At 45.5% G+C, this 16314-nt stretch overlaps 5 protein-coding genes across 5 annotated transcripts; 2 read left to right on the top strand and 3 right to left on the bottom strand.

The window, feature by feature from the left end:
* Positions 1 to 2337: 2337 nt before the first annotated feature.
* On the top strand, positions 2338 to 3354 carry CCOS01_11167 (aquaporin related protein; the record flags this gene model as incomplete). Its single annotated transcript, XM_060459320.1, has 3 exons — positions 2338 to 2643; positions 2722 to 3025; positions 3080 to 3354. 3 exons carry the CDS (start codon positions 2338 to 2340, stop codon positions 3352 to 3354), a joined length of 885 nt encoding a protein of 294 aa, XP_060310052.1.
* Positions 3355 to 3581: 227 nt separating this feature from the next.
* Positions 3582 to 4916, bottom strand: CCOS01_11166 (epoxide hydrolase; the record flags this gene model as incomplete). Its single annotated transcript, XM_060459319.1, has 3 exons — positions 3582 to 4282; positions 4335 to 4532; positions 4592 to 4916. The coding sequence occupies 3 exons, from the start codon at positions 4914 to 4916 to the stop codon at positions 3582 to 3584; spliced, it is 1224 nt and encodes a 407-aa protein (XP_060310051.1).
* Positions 4917 to 5671: 755 nt separating this feature from the next.
* On the bottom strand, positions 5672 to 6974 carry CCOS01_11165 (hydantoinase/carbamoylase family amidase; the record flags this gene model as incomplete). The annotated part of the gene is made up of 3 exons (XM_060459318.1): positions 5672 to 5741; positions 5795 to 6622; positions 6676 to 6974. 3 exons carry the CDS (start codon positions 6972 to 6974, stop codon positions 5672 to 5674), a joined length of 1197 nt encoding a protein of 398 aa, XP_060310050.1.
* A 789-nt stretch (positions 6975 to 7763) lies between these two features.
* CCOS01_11164 (glycosyl hydrolase family 61) lies at positions 7764 to 8609 on the bottom strand (the record flags this gene model as incomplete). The annotated part of the gene is made up of 1 exon (XM_060459317.1): positions 7764 to 8609. One exon carries the CDS (start codon positions 8607 to 8609, stop codon positions 7764 to 7766), a length of 846 nt encoding a protein of 281 aa, XP_060310049.1.
* Positions 8610 to 11085: 2476 nt separating this feature from the next.
* Positions 11086 to 12989, top strand: CCOS01_11163 (major facilitator superfamily transporter; the record flags this gene model as incomplete). The annotated part of the gene is made up of 6 exons (XM_060459316.1): positions 11086 to 11280; positions 11343 to 11408; positions 11466 to 11789; positions 11842 to 11947; positions 12015 to 12625; positions 12690 to 12989. 6 exons carry the CDS (start codon positions 11086 to 11088, stop codon positions 12987 to 12989), a joined length of 1602 nt encoding a protein of 533 aa, XP_060310048.1.
* Positions 12990 to 16314: the final 3325 nt, after the last annotated feature.

Genomic DNA, 16314 nt, shown 5'->3' with positions numbered 1-16314 from the left:
TTGTGCACATGAATTTGCCATCAGGGGAAAAGCAAATATCTTGATCAAGTTCAGGCTGACTTTTGTAGATAGATGCAGCGTAAATGAAGAGAGGAGTAGAAGTGTCGTTAAGATGTTTGACGATACTTTCTCCTGGCCAGTCCCGTAAAATCCGGTAGAATATTGTATCTCTTCAAGCTGAGTCTTTATAAAGACTCTAATATCGTGATAGATAACGGAGCATGGTATTTCGTGAAGCGCCACGTCTTGATGCAAGCCCTCATATACATCTTCCCGGAACCCAAACCGGATCGGAACCTCTGGCCGACTGGTGAGGAAGACTCGGACTCTCACTTCGGTAATGGCTGCTAATTTGGTAAGCTCCTTGAGGAGCATCCGGCTTCTATCCTGTTCAGGGGATTCAATGTTCCCGGTGTAACGTTCATCTAGCGCGTCGATGACGAAGACAAGCGTTAGGGCTAAGAGTCCATCAAACTTCAGTTCTTTCGGCGGTCTCGAGATCAGTCCATCAAACTGTGTTTGGAGTTTTTCCCCAGCTATATCAGGCTTCTTTTGTCCAGCCTCCATTTAGGCTTTCTTCGAATGAGTTGCCTAGCAACTGTAGTGACAAAACGGTCGACCCTGTTGCGTTCATCACTAGTCCTGTCAAAGAAAAAGCTTGCGGCATGGTGTGAGCACATATAACCATAGAGCATCTATTGCTCCCAATCGTTTCGGCATATGTTTGGATTATGGCTGACATGAACTAAAGACTACCGTTCTATCAGCCGCAAGCTACAACCTGATCAAACCCTTTGTCGGCACTTTGACGGAAGCTCATCTTTTCACCCTGCACTGGTGTCGTGAGCGGAGCAAGGGCATGCTTGAGTCCATTTTCGAACTCATCGATGTCGCCGCAAAAAGAGAATCGAAAAGGACAGTTACGCGGCAACAACATCATTTGCCCGGATGTATGACATCGGACACCAAATGAAAGTCGCACTTGCTACAACGGTCGTACTTGTGGACTGCGGCATGTTTCGTTACCTTTGAGCCACACCCTTAAGCATTACACGATGAATAATATTCGTAAGGTATTTAATGATAAAGACTTGCGATCATTTCCTAGTCCTGGGTAGCGCTTCCTATCTACATCTAGCAATGAATCTGGTTATTGGAAAAAGCGACTGGAGATCCCATACCATCTATTTGAGAATTGAGCGAACGTTGCTATTCACTAAATTGCTAGCGCTATTTGATAACGGAAGTTATCTCTTCCGTACTCATGTTCTCTATGACGCAAACAAGAGAGTGAGTGATTTACGAACGGCCCACAGCACTTCGGCAACTGCCTTCCTAGTGCATATTTGAATCTTGACTATCTCGTATTCGGCGTAACATTTCAAAGTGATACGATGTTGTTAACCGGCGCAGCCAGCATCAAATTCAATGATGAATCCTACTTACACAAGGCAATTTGAACCGAGTCGCACCAATCTGATGTAAATGAGAGTGTGTCCAACAGGTACAAGCACAAACGCAATCCTCTGTTGAACATCAAAACAATTTCTCGAACCTCTCTGCCGACTGCCTGTTTCCGTTGACCGGTTGACGGCACGGAGGCTTTTGGGACTCCTAGTTCCAGACACTAACAAAATTGGCGGACGGACGCTAGATTTTCTATTTCGGATTTCTTGAGATGGAGGATTCTGGAGCACACGTAAGTGGATGGCGTGGGGAATGTCCCAGACAAGGAGAGAGCCACGCAGAATAAGAGCGACGACCGAGGCGTGAGACTTAGGAATTTCAGTCTTTGTCAACAAATCAAACGCGCGATGATGGGGTAATGAAGGCGGGCGCGCGGCCTGGTCGCTTGTCATCGTATCGAGTCTGGAAAGGGAACGGCGGCGCGGCAGATTAAGAGATTCCAGCACGTCTGCGGCTTACGGCAGCTTCAACGAATGCACCTATGATTGGGGGCGCCAGGCTAAATGTCTCACCATGGGGGTACCACTGACGTGCGCACCGCATCACGAAGAGTCATTAGAGCTGCTTGCAGTTAACCACGTTCCAAGCCACACCCGTTGATCTAAACCCCCAACGGAGAATTTCTGGCGCGGCGTTTTTTGATATTCCTTTGTGTTTACCCCCTATAGCTGTTATTCCCCCATGCCTAAAGTAGGTATAATGTCGCCATCATACATGTTCAAAAGGGTCCCCTCCCTTGCACTCGGATGTTTCTCCCTTCCACCCATGTCCCTTGATAGTGATAGCGCTACCAGCATCGACGCAAGCAACTGATTCAGAGGCCAGAGAAAAACAGAAACAGAAGGGAGATAGAGAGAGGAGAGTTTAAAGATGTCGAAACCCCAGGACCGCCACCATGATCATGCCAACGGGCAGCACCACGAAATCCCTCAAACACATCTCAGCGCTATGGGAGGCCACCTCGTTGCCGCCTCGGGCGAGTTCGTCGGCACTTTTTTCTTCCTGTACTTTGCGTACGCCGGCAACATCATGGTGATCAAACAGGGGGCTTCCTCGGCCGGCGATGGCACGCTGAGCAGCGATGGCGTAGTCTTCATCGCTCTATCGTACGGTCTCTCTCTGCTGGTCAATGTTTGGACTTTTTACCGCATCAGCGGAGGCCTCTTCAATCCTGCGGTACGTGCATATATTTTCACGGGCACACAACCATATCCTGCCACACTAGTTGAGCCGCATGCTGATGGACGAGACTAGGTCACTCTCGGCCTTTCTCTCGGCGGTCAATTGCCGTGGATGCGGTCCGCTTTCCTCGTGCCGGCTCAGATGCTGGCCGCGATGTGCGCCGGCGGACTGGTCGAAGCCATGTTTCCGGGCCAAGTTTCGCAGGCAAACTCGCTGCTTGGCATTGGGACATCTGTTGCCCAGGGACTCTTCCTTGAGATGTTCTTTACCGCACAGCTCGTCATCGTTGTTTTCATGTTGGCCGTGGAGAAGTCTCGCGATACCTTCCTCGCACCAATCGGTGTCGGGCTGGCTTTATTCATGATTCTCATTCCAGGTAAGAAGACTTTCTACTTCAATCTCACCAGACGAGTTTCTGATAATCAAATAGGTGTCTGGGTCACTGGTGGCTCCCTCAACCCCGCCCGCAGCTTTGGGTGCGCCGTTGCAGGCAGGTCGTTCCCAAACTATCACTGGATCTACTGGCTTGGGCCATGCATGGGAGCCGCTCTTGCAGCTGCGTATTACCGATTTGTGAAATGGGCTCACTATGAAGAGGCCAACCCTGGCCAGGATCTACCAGCAGACCCGAAAGATTTAGCTGCGGCTAACTCGGGAAACCATGGGCTACCTCACAGCTTAGTGCCCCATCGTCATGAAGTCTGATGACAATATCCTCCATGTATAAACGTTGATTATGTGTTGCCAGCATGGCACATTCTTCTTATCTGGCGTTTGAAAAATATAATTAATTAATGGGCATAAGGGACGAAAAACCTTACGGGGCTGGTTTTTCACAGGGTTGAAAACTGGTCATCCTGGAAAGAAGATAAGATCAAGAGTTTGAAGATCAATTCCAGAAGTAAAAGTCATAGCGACTTTGCCAAACTAATTTACAACTTTGATCGAAGACTTTGTTTCGACAGCACCTCCGCAACATCGTGCGCACCACCACCCTTGCTGAACATTTCCCTTAAATCCTTGACCAATATCTCAGGCCTCTCATGAGCAGCGAAATGCCCACCATCACCATGCGTGACAGCAAACACAACGGGACCCAGAGTTTTGGCATGGCTCATCGGCGGAACAATTAGGTCCATGGGGAAGATGGATAACCCAAGCTTCACCCGCGGAACCCACGTAATGTGCTCCGTGTGCGGCTTAGGGTGCGCAACCTCGTAGTAAATCCGCGCGCTGGCCTCGGGCCCAGCCGTCGAGAACTGGTAGATGGAAATCCAAGTCAGAAGCTCGTCATCGGTCCATGGATATGAATCAGTCCAGTCATGCAGCTTCTCAAGAATCCAGGATAGTAGCGCCACGGGCGAGTCGGCCCACGCGAGGCCCAAGGTCGCCGGCTTGGTGCTCTGCTCAAGGTTGTATCCGCGACCCTCTCTCTGGAACCACTGGCTTCGCTCAATGCCTTTCTTCTCCTTCTCAGAGTAAGGGAAGAGATTTTTGATGTACTGTAGCGGGTTCTTGAAGAAGGACGGTGGGCTCGCGGAGACCATGTTAATGTGGGATGCGAGGACGTAGTCTGGGTAAAGTAGGCCCATGAACCGGGTGATTCCAAAGCCCCAATCGCCTCCTTGAGTGACTACATAATTCTTAGCTCGTGGTCCGATAGCTGTTCAAGCATGCACACTTACCATACTGCTCGTAACCGAGCTTCAGCATCACCTTGTGCATGACCTCGGCGTACTGAGGTAGGCGGAAGCCTGGTTTGTCCGGACCTTCCGAGAACCCAAAGTTAGGAAGAGACGGTGCCACAACATCGAAAGAAAGACCATTCTTCTCCGTCGTCAACAGCGGGAGAATCTTGAGGACCTCAAGGAAGCTACCAGGCCCTGATCTCAAGTCAGTCATGGGCGACATACGTGTGAAGAGTGGGCGAGGTCAAACATACAGCCGTGAGAGAATAGCAGCGGCACAGCTCCAGGTTGCTTGCTCTTCTGGTGGATGAAGTGAATCTCGAGGTCGCCGAAGCCATCCACTGAGATGGTTGTCGTGAATTGTGGCAACTCATTCAGCTTGGCCTCTGCAGCGCGCCAATCGAAGCCGTTGCGCCAGCGCTCGGCCAACCTCTTCACTTCTGAGACCGGGGCGCCATAGTCCCAGCTTTCGGTGAGCGCAGACTCTGGTGGGAACTTTGCGAGATCGAGCTTGGCGTGGAGCTCCTCGATCTTTGATTGTGGAACCTCGATCTTGTACGGCTTGATTCCGGATGCCATGATGTAGTTTTGTGTTTTGACCCTGTGAAGCTTCTACTCGGAATTGCGGCGTGAATTATTGCCAACTGTAGATGGTGTCTGGAGATGTGCCTTCTTCAATTGCTTCGTTGGCTGCTTCGATGAGGCTGGACAGGCTGGTTCATCGACGATGTTTTATCCCGATGGTCAACAAACACGCCCTTATTTGGACGATTCGGATGTGCATATGGCGTCACAATTGGGTGGTCGTGACTTGCTACAGTCTTACTAATCCACGTTCGCTGTTTCCGTGCCCCAAGATATGTATGGTTGTCTTGTTGCATCGGGAGTGAGCGTGAGGGGTCTCCGAGGTCCAGCACGGTTGTTTCTACAGCGCTAAAAGCACCAAAGTCCCAAACTCACTCACTGATGGTCTCTGAGGGTCTGACATCATGGATGAGCCTGGTTGGCCTGAAGTGAGATCGTCGCGTCGCAAAGGCGCGATAATGACAATCAACATGAAGGGCGTGCTGATAAATGAAAGCTTTCTTACAAATGAAGCCTGTTGGTAAATTTTCAGGCCAGTCCAGGACATTCATGCGCTGAGTTCGATGCAGGAGTGAAGGCATGTGCTCGGATTTACTCACTCACTGAGTGCTCATTCACAGACGCTCACCTCACCCATACTCTCCATGAAAAACATTTCGTTTGCATGAGCGAAATGACATCTCTCTGTCAAAAAGATGATTCCAATGGCTTTCTGTCAATTCCTCCTTCTCAAGACCTCTCATACAACTTCACTTTCTGCTAGCTCTCAGATGGTCGTAGCTTACAACGGCTTCAAGCAGGGCTTGAGTGCCATTCGCACTGCAGCAAAGTTAGCTCACACTTCTCACGACACCAAGGGCGCATCCACTGACCAATCTTCCGGACTGCAATATTCCTCGGGGTGATGGCTCACACCGTCCTTGCAAGGGACGAAAATCATTGTCGTTGGGCACCGCTTGCTCGTGTAAACGCTGTCATGCCCCGCGCCGCTGGTCAACGGTAGCCAGCCGTCCGGCCCAAAAAGACCAATCGCTGCATTCTCCACGGCTTGGATGCACTCCTTGTCAAACTTGACCGCGGGCGAATCGGTATCGAGCGTCCACCGCACCTCGACCCCGCGGCCATCCTCCCCAGCGATCTTCTCAAACGACTCAATGCAACGCCTCTGCACCTCTTCGACAACTGCGTTTTCGGGGTGGCGAATATCAAGGGTGAAGGTAACCTCCGAGACGATGGTGTTGGTCGACGAGCTGGGTGGGATCTTGAGAACACCTGTCGACGCCAGCGCCCCGAGCTCCTTTGCGATGGCGTTGGAGGAAGCAATCATCTTGGACGCTGCGAGCAACGGGTCTCTGCGGGACTTCAACGGCGTGGTGCCCGTGTGTGCGTCGCGGCCCGTGATGGTGAAGGTGAACCAGCGATACGCCTGCGCGCCCTGCACGACGCCGATCTTCCTGCCGTTCTCCTCGAGGATGGGGCCCTGCTCGATGTGCAACTCAAAGTGCGCGCCCAGAGGGTAACCAGTTGATGCGTCGCTTGAACAGGCGAGCGGACCGATGTAGCCGTGTCGCTCCAGCTCAGACTTGACGGTCACAGAAGGGTCGAAGATATCGCCCAAGTCCCAGGCCTTTTCCCGAGGGATTTCACCTGCCCAGACGCCGGAGGACATCATTGATCTCGGGAAACGGGCGCCTTCTTCGCTGGTTTTCGTCAGACATTATGCGTCTTTTTCCGAGGTGATGGTTATACTTACTTGGTCCAATTGACGATGCCAACATCGAATTGCGTCTTGAAGTTGTTGTCTTTTAGTGTTCTCATCACCTCTACGGCGGCTAGAACGCCCAGAATGCCGTCGTATCTGCCCCCGCGGGGTTGGGTATCAAGATGGCTCCCCATGGCTGTCATCGGAGCGGAAGATTTGAGCGCTCCTTGACGTTTCGCAAACATGTTTCCCATCTCATCGATTGCAAGTTCACAGTCAAGGCTTGCCACCTCATCGGCGAACCATTTTCTCACGCGAGCATCGTCGTCGGACAGCGCCAGTCTGGCCATGCCTGTCTCTGTCACACCCCTGCCGTCATGATGATAAGCGTTGAGACCGACTTGATTGTTAAAAGGAGTTAGAAATAGAAAACTCACTTTCCGTATCGATGCGCTGCACCCCATTGGCATGTATGATGAATTGACTCTTGAAGGCGGTCGGTGTTGATCTTGAGTCCAGATAAGGAACCCCGCGCGGTTGAGAGTGACCTCACCCGGCGGGGAATGGGCATGATTACTGGCCTCAGGCGGGCAATCATGGTGAGAATGACTGCTGTTACGAGATTCAAGACAAGAGAAACGAGATAACTTGTTCGAGGGAGCCAATGGGTCTCAGTGAATTGCAAACGGCAGACGCAATTGGGTTGAAGTAGGAGAGTGAAGAGCGATAGGCAAAGGCGTTGGCCCCGGACCTTGTCTCCGGCAAATGCGCCCGAAACCGGGGGGTACCGCACCGGCGCAGCGTCAGCTATGGATGGAAACAATCAGCAGCAATGGTTGTCTAGTCGGTTAGCCGTCATTTACATCCATCGCTTGGCATATTTCTACGCCTTGAACGCCCTTCACGACAGTATATATGGATCTAGGATAAAGAAACTGGACGACCTGTGTCATTTTGTGTCAAACTCTACGCAACATGTCATGGGCTAGCTACCGCCCTATTGTGACACACCGACAGCATCCAGCCTGCGCGTCTCCACCAGCCCCATTTCTACCCAGAACGACAGAAGAACGAGCTTTTTAGATACTCATCAGTCAGTCACGCCTCCAACCTAGCGACGATTCCTGTGCTCGATTTCTTCAACTCTGAGTTGCGATCGGTCGGCCGGGTATCGCAGTTGTCGATGAACGGACCAGCACCCCAGTCTGAGAGACGAAAGCCGTTGCGCCAGTGTACATCGTCGGCCCCGGGATCTTGTACGTCCCTGTAGGCGATTGAGAGATGTCGTAGATCAACCCATCCTCCGCCGCTTGATACAAATCCGCGGCCGACGTCCCAGCGGGTTCGTCGCTCCCGCCGCCAGTAACTTCAATGTTGATACACTGGGGATAGTGCTGCGCGCCCTGCCCTGGATACCTAGCAAAATGGAGTGCAATGATCTCATGTCGAAGCACATAGTAACCAGGTTGGATCTTCGGCGGAATCTGCACCGCCCAGGTCGCATTATTGCTGATGAGGATATCGCTCGCCCAGATTCCCCACGCCGTCGCAAAACTCGTGGCATTGGCACTCGGATCAACCAGTCCGACCTTGTCAATCGCAAAAAAGCTCAACTTTGTCTTGTCGATAGACTCGCAAGACCCTCTGTCAATGCCGCAGAAAGCAAGGTACGTGATGACGGGACCGTGATGTGACTCGGGCCAACCTTGCCATTGAAAGTCAATGGTGTCACCAGCAGCAATGGGTGCATGGCCCTGAGCGTTGGTCGCATTGATATGACAAACGATGTCAGAGTTACCGTAGCTCTCGGTGCTGATCCAACCGTCATTCTTAACTGTCGTGCTCCATGCCGCGAGGATGTCGGGGTTCGAGGATCGTGTGTTGAAGCCTTGGTAGGATGCACCGTCGATTACGAAATTTGTCACTCGGCTGTGAGCGAATGCTAGAGAGACAAAGACAAAAAGGATCGCTGGGGAGGGAAACATGATCATGCTTTTTTCTCGAGTGGGCTGGGTCTGGGTCGGTGGTAACTCCATTATCTAGCCCACCTCACGAGACGGTTATTAATACCTGGAGGTGCAAGTGCAACTCGAATTGATCATATAAGCAAAGTACCGGAGGCATCAGCCTGGACCGCGAAGGAAAGATTTTCGGGACACATCACTAAGCTCCGCGGAAGCTAGGAAGCAGCAATGGTTCCGGCCATGTCGAGATCAAGTTGCTGTAACGATGAGACGCGATAGTAGACAAAGGTGCAGCGCCAGAAGTTCGAACGGTGCAGCATCCAGCCGGGATATTGCACCATGTTGATGAATCTGGTTGATCGCCAAGCTTTCGAGGTTAACTTAGCGGCGGCTGTCCGGGTGAAGTCTGATCGTGCAAGCTAAGCAAAAGTACCTTGGTTTCTAAATAAGAAAATAAAGTGATTTAGTCTCAACCGTGCCCCTTGAATCTCGGAGGATCATGAGAACACGTCCCTTTCGAGATGTCTCCAAGCGCGGGTGGGAGGGTGATCGACGTCCGGCTGGTGTACCCCACACACTGCATTTAACCTTCCGGGTGTGACCCCAATCATCCCAAAGGATCTGCAAATATGCTTTCTGCCGTACCGTACTTCCTTTTTGATGAGAATGTTCAAAATGGCAAAAAAAAAGTGACACCCAACAGACGGGGACAGCAAAGATGATGGAATTTGCAAAAAGCAATGGACGATCTGGGAATCGAACCCAGGACCTACCGCATGCTAAGCGGTCATTATACCACTAAACCAATCGCCCAGTGGACCTTGTGAACCTACGTTTTCCATATGCTCAAGTACCATGACTGGCGTGTCTCACACTTTCTGAAGGGACAATCCACACAATAAACCTGTTTCCGTCTGTTGTTATTATTTTAAGAGGGTTGTTACTTCACCTCGGTTTGTTAGTCGCTCTTCTCATGTATGCTTGACCTAGCCCAAGCTTGTGGCAATGGCTCAGGACCCACGGAGCTCCCTGAAGCACCTACCGTGATCGTCGCTGTAACAAAGCATTACCGTAAGCTGAGACGGACGAGGAGCGTAACTGTTCTGCTACGTTGCATCGATTAAGATGCAGAGCTTGGATGCGGCCAGATTTACTCTGTTGTTAGTACTGGAGCAAATAGGCATGGTCGACGGAAGTTGCACTGACGTTGTGCAAGGCAGGGCAGATTTCATAACTGTCGAGTTCATTGATTGACCCTACACAAATGATTTTATTCCCATCTTCAGAGCACACCATCTGACATGAAAAGCACGGCTGCGTCGCGTGACCGGATTCCTCTTTGAGATTTGCTGTCAACCTGGAATTGTGGCGCCGAGCTGAAATTCTATGCTCAGCGCTACGCGCGTAGGTAGTACAGCTGACAGCTAAACGCCTCTGCAATGCGGAGAGACATCTTATTTCTGCTTTGTGGCGTTGTTTGGGATTTGCTGTTCAACTAAACCCGGGTACTCGGAACTGAACGACTCAATGCCAACTCCTTTGATCCAGTAGAGGTTTTCATTCCAATCTTCGATGTCGAATGTTTAAAAGGATTCCACAATTCGAGCCAAGATGCCCAACTTGCACCTCTGAGGTTGCTACGATTCCGAGATCCACTTCACGATGTGTCCACAGTGAGGGCTTCAGCCCCCAACCACACGCAACATGAACGTCGCAACCGCGCGGCCATTTCAACGAGAAGCAGTTCTCAATCATAATTGGTCTATTAGTCTAGTTGGTTAGGACGTCGGATTCTGATCCCAAAATCAGTTCCTTCCGTAAGCCCAGGTTCGAATCCTGGATGGACCTTTGTTTTACCTCTGGTGACGATGCATTGTGTTGCGCGAACTTTTTGGGTTCCATAAACCTCATGGCATAAACTGGGCATCGAGATATGAACAATACGATTATTCATGGTCCGAGCCCAGGACAGGGGTAAAACATGGGGAACTGCGCTTGCCTTTGTTTTGAGCCATTCGGGCCGTGGCGTGAGATAGTTCGCGCCAGTTGGAATCGTAGCGCGCTCGAAGGTTGTCTGGTGAAGAAGCAGGTCCTTCCCCTGCTCGGCCTACACCGTCTTTCCGGGGAACGGGACATTGCGCTGAGCTTCTTCTTTGTGCGATGGCTTGACCTCGAGAGCTTCCGAAAGGCCCGAATGGGCAGCTTTACGAAGGGCTCCATAGAGCTGAGATACGCCCAAGTGTCTAGCTCAGCCCTAGATGTGGTTGGGGAAGTTGCGGATTGCGGCCCGTATCATTGACCCATGTCAAAGATGGTAAATATGCTATGACCTGTGGTGAACATCAAGCCACGGAAGTCAGTGGCATGGTAGTATAAGGAGTCTGGAGTGCTCAGGTGGCAGATTAATTTCGGTGATACAAGTCTTGGCCAGATCATCTCGACAGTGCTCCCTCACCCAATCCTTAATGGCACTTTTCTGTTCCTTGCTACTTTTGCCATGAATCTTCGACAAGACTTCAACGAGGATACTGAACAAGCCCTAGGACCAGCTCTCTTCTCATTCAACTCTTTGACGACCTTGTGCGAAGATGAAACCATAAAGAAACATGGCAGCGATGCTAAAGCCACGCCCTCAAGATCGGAATCTAGACTACACGAAAGCAGTGACGGAAGCATCTCTACATACTCACCTGTAAGCCTCTGTGGATCGATACACATTAGCTGCATTGGATTGACGATAATACGCTGTTGTAGGTGACTTGGGATGGGCCGGAAGACTCAGAAAATCCCAAGAACTGGAACCGAAGACAGAAATGGACAGTCAGTATCACTCTGGCAAACCCCAAGATGTTTAGCATAAGCTCACAGAAGTCGTAGACATCTTTGATTATATCATCGTTCGCGTTCCTATCTCCCCTGTCCTCATCGATAGCCGCCCCAGCTCTAGGACCGATCAGCCACGACCTGCACATCCCCAATGAGGTGGAGCGGCAATTAGTGCTCTCAATATTTCTCCTCACATACGCATTAGGACCTTTCGTATTGTCTCCTTGCTCGGAGATATGGGGTCGAACCCCTATTGTACGAGTTGGGAATTTGATCTTCATTGTCTCGACTGCCCTTTGCGGGTTTGCAGCATCAAAGGAGCAGATCCTGACCTTTCGCTTCCTTGCTGGAATAGGCGGCAGTGCGACTATAGGGGTATGTTTTTCTGGTTCTGAAAGGTTGTCAAACATGCTGACACCTTCGTCAGATGGGCAGTGGCGTACTAGCTGACTGCTGGAAGCCAGAGGAGAGAGGGAAGGGAATTGCATTCATGCAATTCGCCCCCGTTTTGGGACTCGCAGTCGGCCCTATTGGTACGTTGATCACCCAGATACCACTGAATTACATCAAGTGCATATCTAATGATCTCTGAATGTGCAGCGGGTGGGTATATCTCTCAATACGCTACCTGGCGATGGACCTTTTGGTCCGTGGTAATCTTGAACTTCACGGTGCAAGTCATCGCCTTTATCTTTCTTAGAGAGACATACGCCCCACGACTTTTGCACCTGAAGGCCAAGCGACTGCGTAAGCTCTACAACGATATGTCCATTAAAACGGAGTGGGAAAAGCAGGAGCGCACACTCGCTGTCATCCTCAGGACCAGCCTATCTCGCCCATGGATCATGCTCGCTACTCAGCCCATTATACAAAGCCTCGCGCTCTATCAGGCGTTCAATTTTGGACTACTATATCTCATCATATCTAGCTTTCCGAGACTGTGGGAGCATTACTATGGCATGCACAAAGGGCAAGCGAGCCTGAACTACATCTCTATTGCCGTCGGAGCATTGATCGGTGTTTTGATCTCCGCCCCAGCAATGGACATGATTTATCAAAGACTCAAACGACGTCGAGGTATTGAGAAGGATGAGAAGGGATTCCCGGAGTTTCGCATTCCATTAATGGTTCCCGCTTCTCTTCTTACGCCCTGTGGGATAATGCTTTTCGCCTGGACTGCGCAAAACAAGATGCACTTCATGCTTCCCAACGTAAGAAATACTACCTGATCCCCCACACTATGTGGTCTGTCGTACTGACACTACCCATCTGTAGGTGGGTATAGCCATCACTATCGGCAGCAGCATGGTATCATACCAATGCATTTCGGCTTACATCGCCGATTGCTATGCTCTTCACACTGCTTCGGCCTCGGCGGCTTGTTGCTTCATGAGATCCATGTTTGCATTCGCATTCCCACTGTTCGTCCCGGCGTTGTTCAGGAATCTTGGCTATGGCCTAGGTGGGAGTTTGCTAGCCATCATTGCAGTGGTGATTGGTGTGCCAGCGCCTTTGTTGCTCTGGAGATATGGAGCAAAGCTACGGACTCTCAGTAAATTTGGTGTTGCTGAATAGAACATGACTTCTTCATTCTCAAGATTTATCACTTCTCCGTCATGCCTCATCCGGCTGATAATCAGATGCCCAAGCACATCAAAGATTCGCATGTCTGGCTGTCTAGCACGGGGCCTTCAACCGCATTGCCTGAAATACAACTCCAAATGCATGCAATGCAGAAATATGACGAGAGAACTTTCGTAATTGCCGATCAAACAATCTTCTACCGCCGATGATTCCCGCCATTCATTCCACTGAAATCGATGCTACGTGTATTCCGTAATTATAGTTGGTTCAGTGTGAATATTGGCAGTGATTTCTGGGTTTCTCACAACCCAATCTATTGGATTACGAGGCAGAAAAGGGACCCTATTAGGTAGTCAGGTAGGGGGGTAAGTAGGCAGTCTAGGCCCGTACAGACGGACCCTTCTACCTACTTACACCTACAGAGGGATCGCGGGCCCTGCCTACGATCTTCCCCTCTTATATATACGTAATAGACCTATACTAACTTATTAACCTAGTTACGACCAAAAAGTCTAACCTATTTACGTATATATTAATACTAATTAGTAATTAAATTATATATATATTTTTATTATAAGTTAATAAAAATATAATTATAAAAAAAATAGCTTTAACTTACTTTACTAGCTATTTTAACTTATTAACTTAGTTCTATTTATTTAATTAATAATAAGCGGCCTAGTTTATACTACTTTAACTCTCTTTTATTATTATTAATTAATAATTAATTAATTAGTTATAGGTTAATAAGAGCGCGCTCTATTACGTACGATCTTTTTTATTAAAGCTATTACTACGGAAAAATTAACTATTTTATTATTATTATTAACCTTACCTCTATTATTAATATTATTTTTACTAGCTTTATTATAATTATTAATTTCTTTTTAATTAAGCTACTTACGGAGGAATTTATTTTAAATATATTATAACTAAGTACTATTTTAAATTAGTAATAAGTAAGAGGAGATTAATTACTAAGAGATCGATTTAATAATTACTAAAGTACTAGTACTCGGTAATAATAAGACTTTTAGAATTATAAATATATTAATAGCGAAGTATTTTTTATAAATAGTAAAATATTCTAAGATATTAAGGAAAAGAAAAGATCTTAATAATAGTAGTAATAGGGATCTATTTTATATTATTAATAAATTTACCTCTTTTTAATCTAACGGATGCTCTAAAACTAGATTAGTAAAACGAGGTACGAAAAATACTAAAAAAAATTGCTAATTAGTAGCTAACGGAATCCTTTAGTTATTATTAGAAATACGGTTATAAAAAGTCTTTTTTTTCTTTTTGCTAGAAGTACGGTTATAAAAGGCCTTTTTTCTCTTTTTACGACCTTTTACTAACTTTAGTAACCTTCTATTTATATACTTTATTAAAAGAGTAGAATTTTTTAATTAGTAATAGTAGCCCGCTTATTACTATTAAAACGATCGCTATGACCGACTTATTACTTATTTAAACTTACTTAACGTTATACTACGATTAAAGTATAATAATTACTTTTTATAATTATTTTTTATTATATACCTTATTTTATAAATATATTATAATAATTACTAGCCTTAGTAATAAGTAAGAAAGGGCTAACGACTAGTTAATATTACCCTAGACCTATTTATATTTTTAAATTATAGAACTATATTTAATTTTAACTCGTTAATAAGACTACGTTAACTTAACTTAATAGGGCTTATTTAATATTATACTTACTCTTATTTTTAATAAAAAGCTTAATACCTTTATCCTCTTTATAATAAGATCTTATTATTAAGACGGCCTAATAAGTAAGGAGTTATAAAAGGACTTTAAGACTAATTTTAATAGCTAGGAGGTAGGGGACTTTTTAAGAGTAGAGAGTACAATTCTTAAGAAGCTAAGAGACTTTTTTATAAATAATAATATTAACTTAATAATTAGGGACCGTAATTAAATAGTAAATAAAATTATTAGTGCCCTTAATACTTAGTACTTTTTTATTTAGATTTTTAAAAAGATCGTAATTTATTATAGCCATATTAAATATTTTAATATATTATATTACGATCTTTATTTCTTCTATTTATTACTCCTATAATTAGTAAATACTAACGATTTTATTTAATAAGCTAAAAAGATAATAAAGGAGTTTATATAAACTTAGTTAGTTTAATTAAAATAATTAAGATTATAACCTTAGCTTTATTACTAACTAATTAACTTATTACCTCTTTAAAAAGAAAAGAAGGAAGAACTAAAAAATAAAGTTATTATTACTTAATAGCGAAATCTATCCCGTTAAATATTATATTTTAATATAAAAACTAAAGACGATATTATACTTAATACTTATTAATTAATTAACTTTATTAAGCTTTATAATAATAAAAATAAGTATAGTAGCGAGAAGTATAATATTTTTAATAAAAAGCTTCGGATTTTTAAAGTACTATATTAATAAGTAGGAATTAGCGGACGGTACTATTTTAGTACTTTTTTAAATATGCTTAAGAGAAGAGTATTAACTTTTTATTTTAATTAACTTAGTAATATTTCTAACCTACTTAGCTTTAATATAATATACTAGAGGACCTAGGAGTACTTTAAACTACTTATAAGTTATTAAAACTACCTTATTAAGTTTTATAACTTTTATTAGTATTCTATAGTTCGTAAGAATTTAAATAAATCGAATTAATAAATTTTATAAGCGCTTATTAATTATATTATAATTCTTTATAAAGCGCTAATTATATAAGGATCTATTTTTAATATAAGTAATTAACTCCTTTATTATATAAGTAGTATATTAAAATATAGACTTATTATACTTAACTTAGTACTTATATTTATTAATATTTATTACTAGCTTAGTACTTTAATTAATATTATAGAGAGAGAGCGTAACTATAATAAATAGTAATAATATTTTTAAAATAGTACTTATAATAAAGAGGTCCCCGCTACTTATTAAACTAACCGTACTTACGGTAGCTCTAGTAAAAAGACCTAATTTAATAAATAGAATTAATACGGCCGCGGTACTACTAATAAAAAATACTTTATTTATTATAAAACTAGCTATTAATTAACTAAGTACTTAAAAAAAAAGCGACGTTAAGTATATTAAAAATATAAAAATAGTAAAGAAAGGAATAAGAGATTTATACCGAGCTTATACTTATAGTTCCTTACTTTTTATAAAAGAACTACTCTTACTAACAATAATAAAAATAATAATACTATAATTTAATACTTTAATAGCCTCGACTTTAATTATAAGGATAATTATAAGGACGAAGTCTAGATCTTAATAATATAC

This window comes from Colletotrichum costaricense (assembly GCF_030867565.1).
Source record: "Colletotrichum costaricense strain IMI 309622 chromosome Unknown Scaffold_12.1, whole genome shotgun sequence".
NCBI lineage: Eukaryota > Fungi > Ascomycota > Sordariomycetes > Glomerellales > Glomerellaceae > Colletotrichum > Colletotrichum costaricense.
Note: the sequence above shows the minus strand (reverse complement) of the source record. Positions and strands in the feature narration are given on the sequence as shown.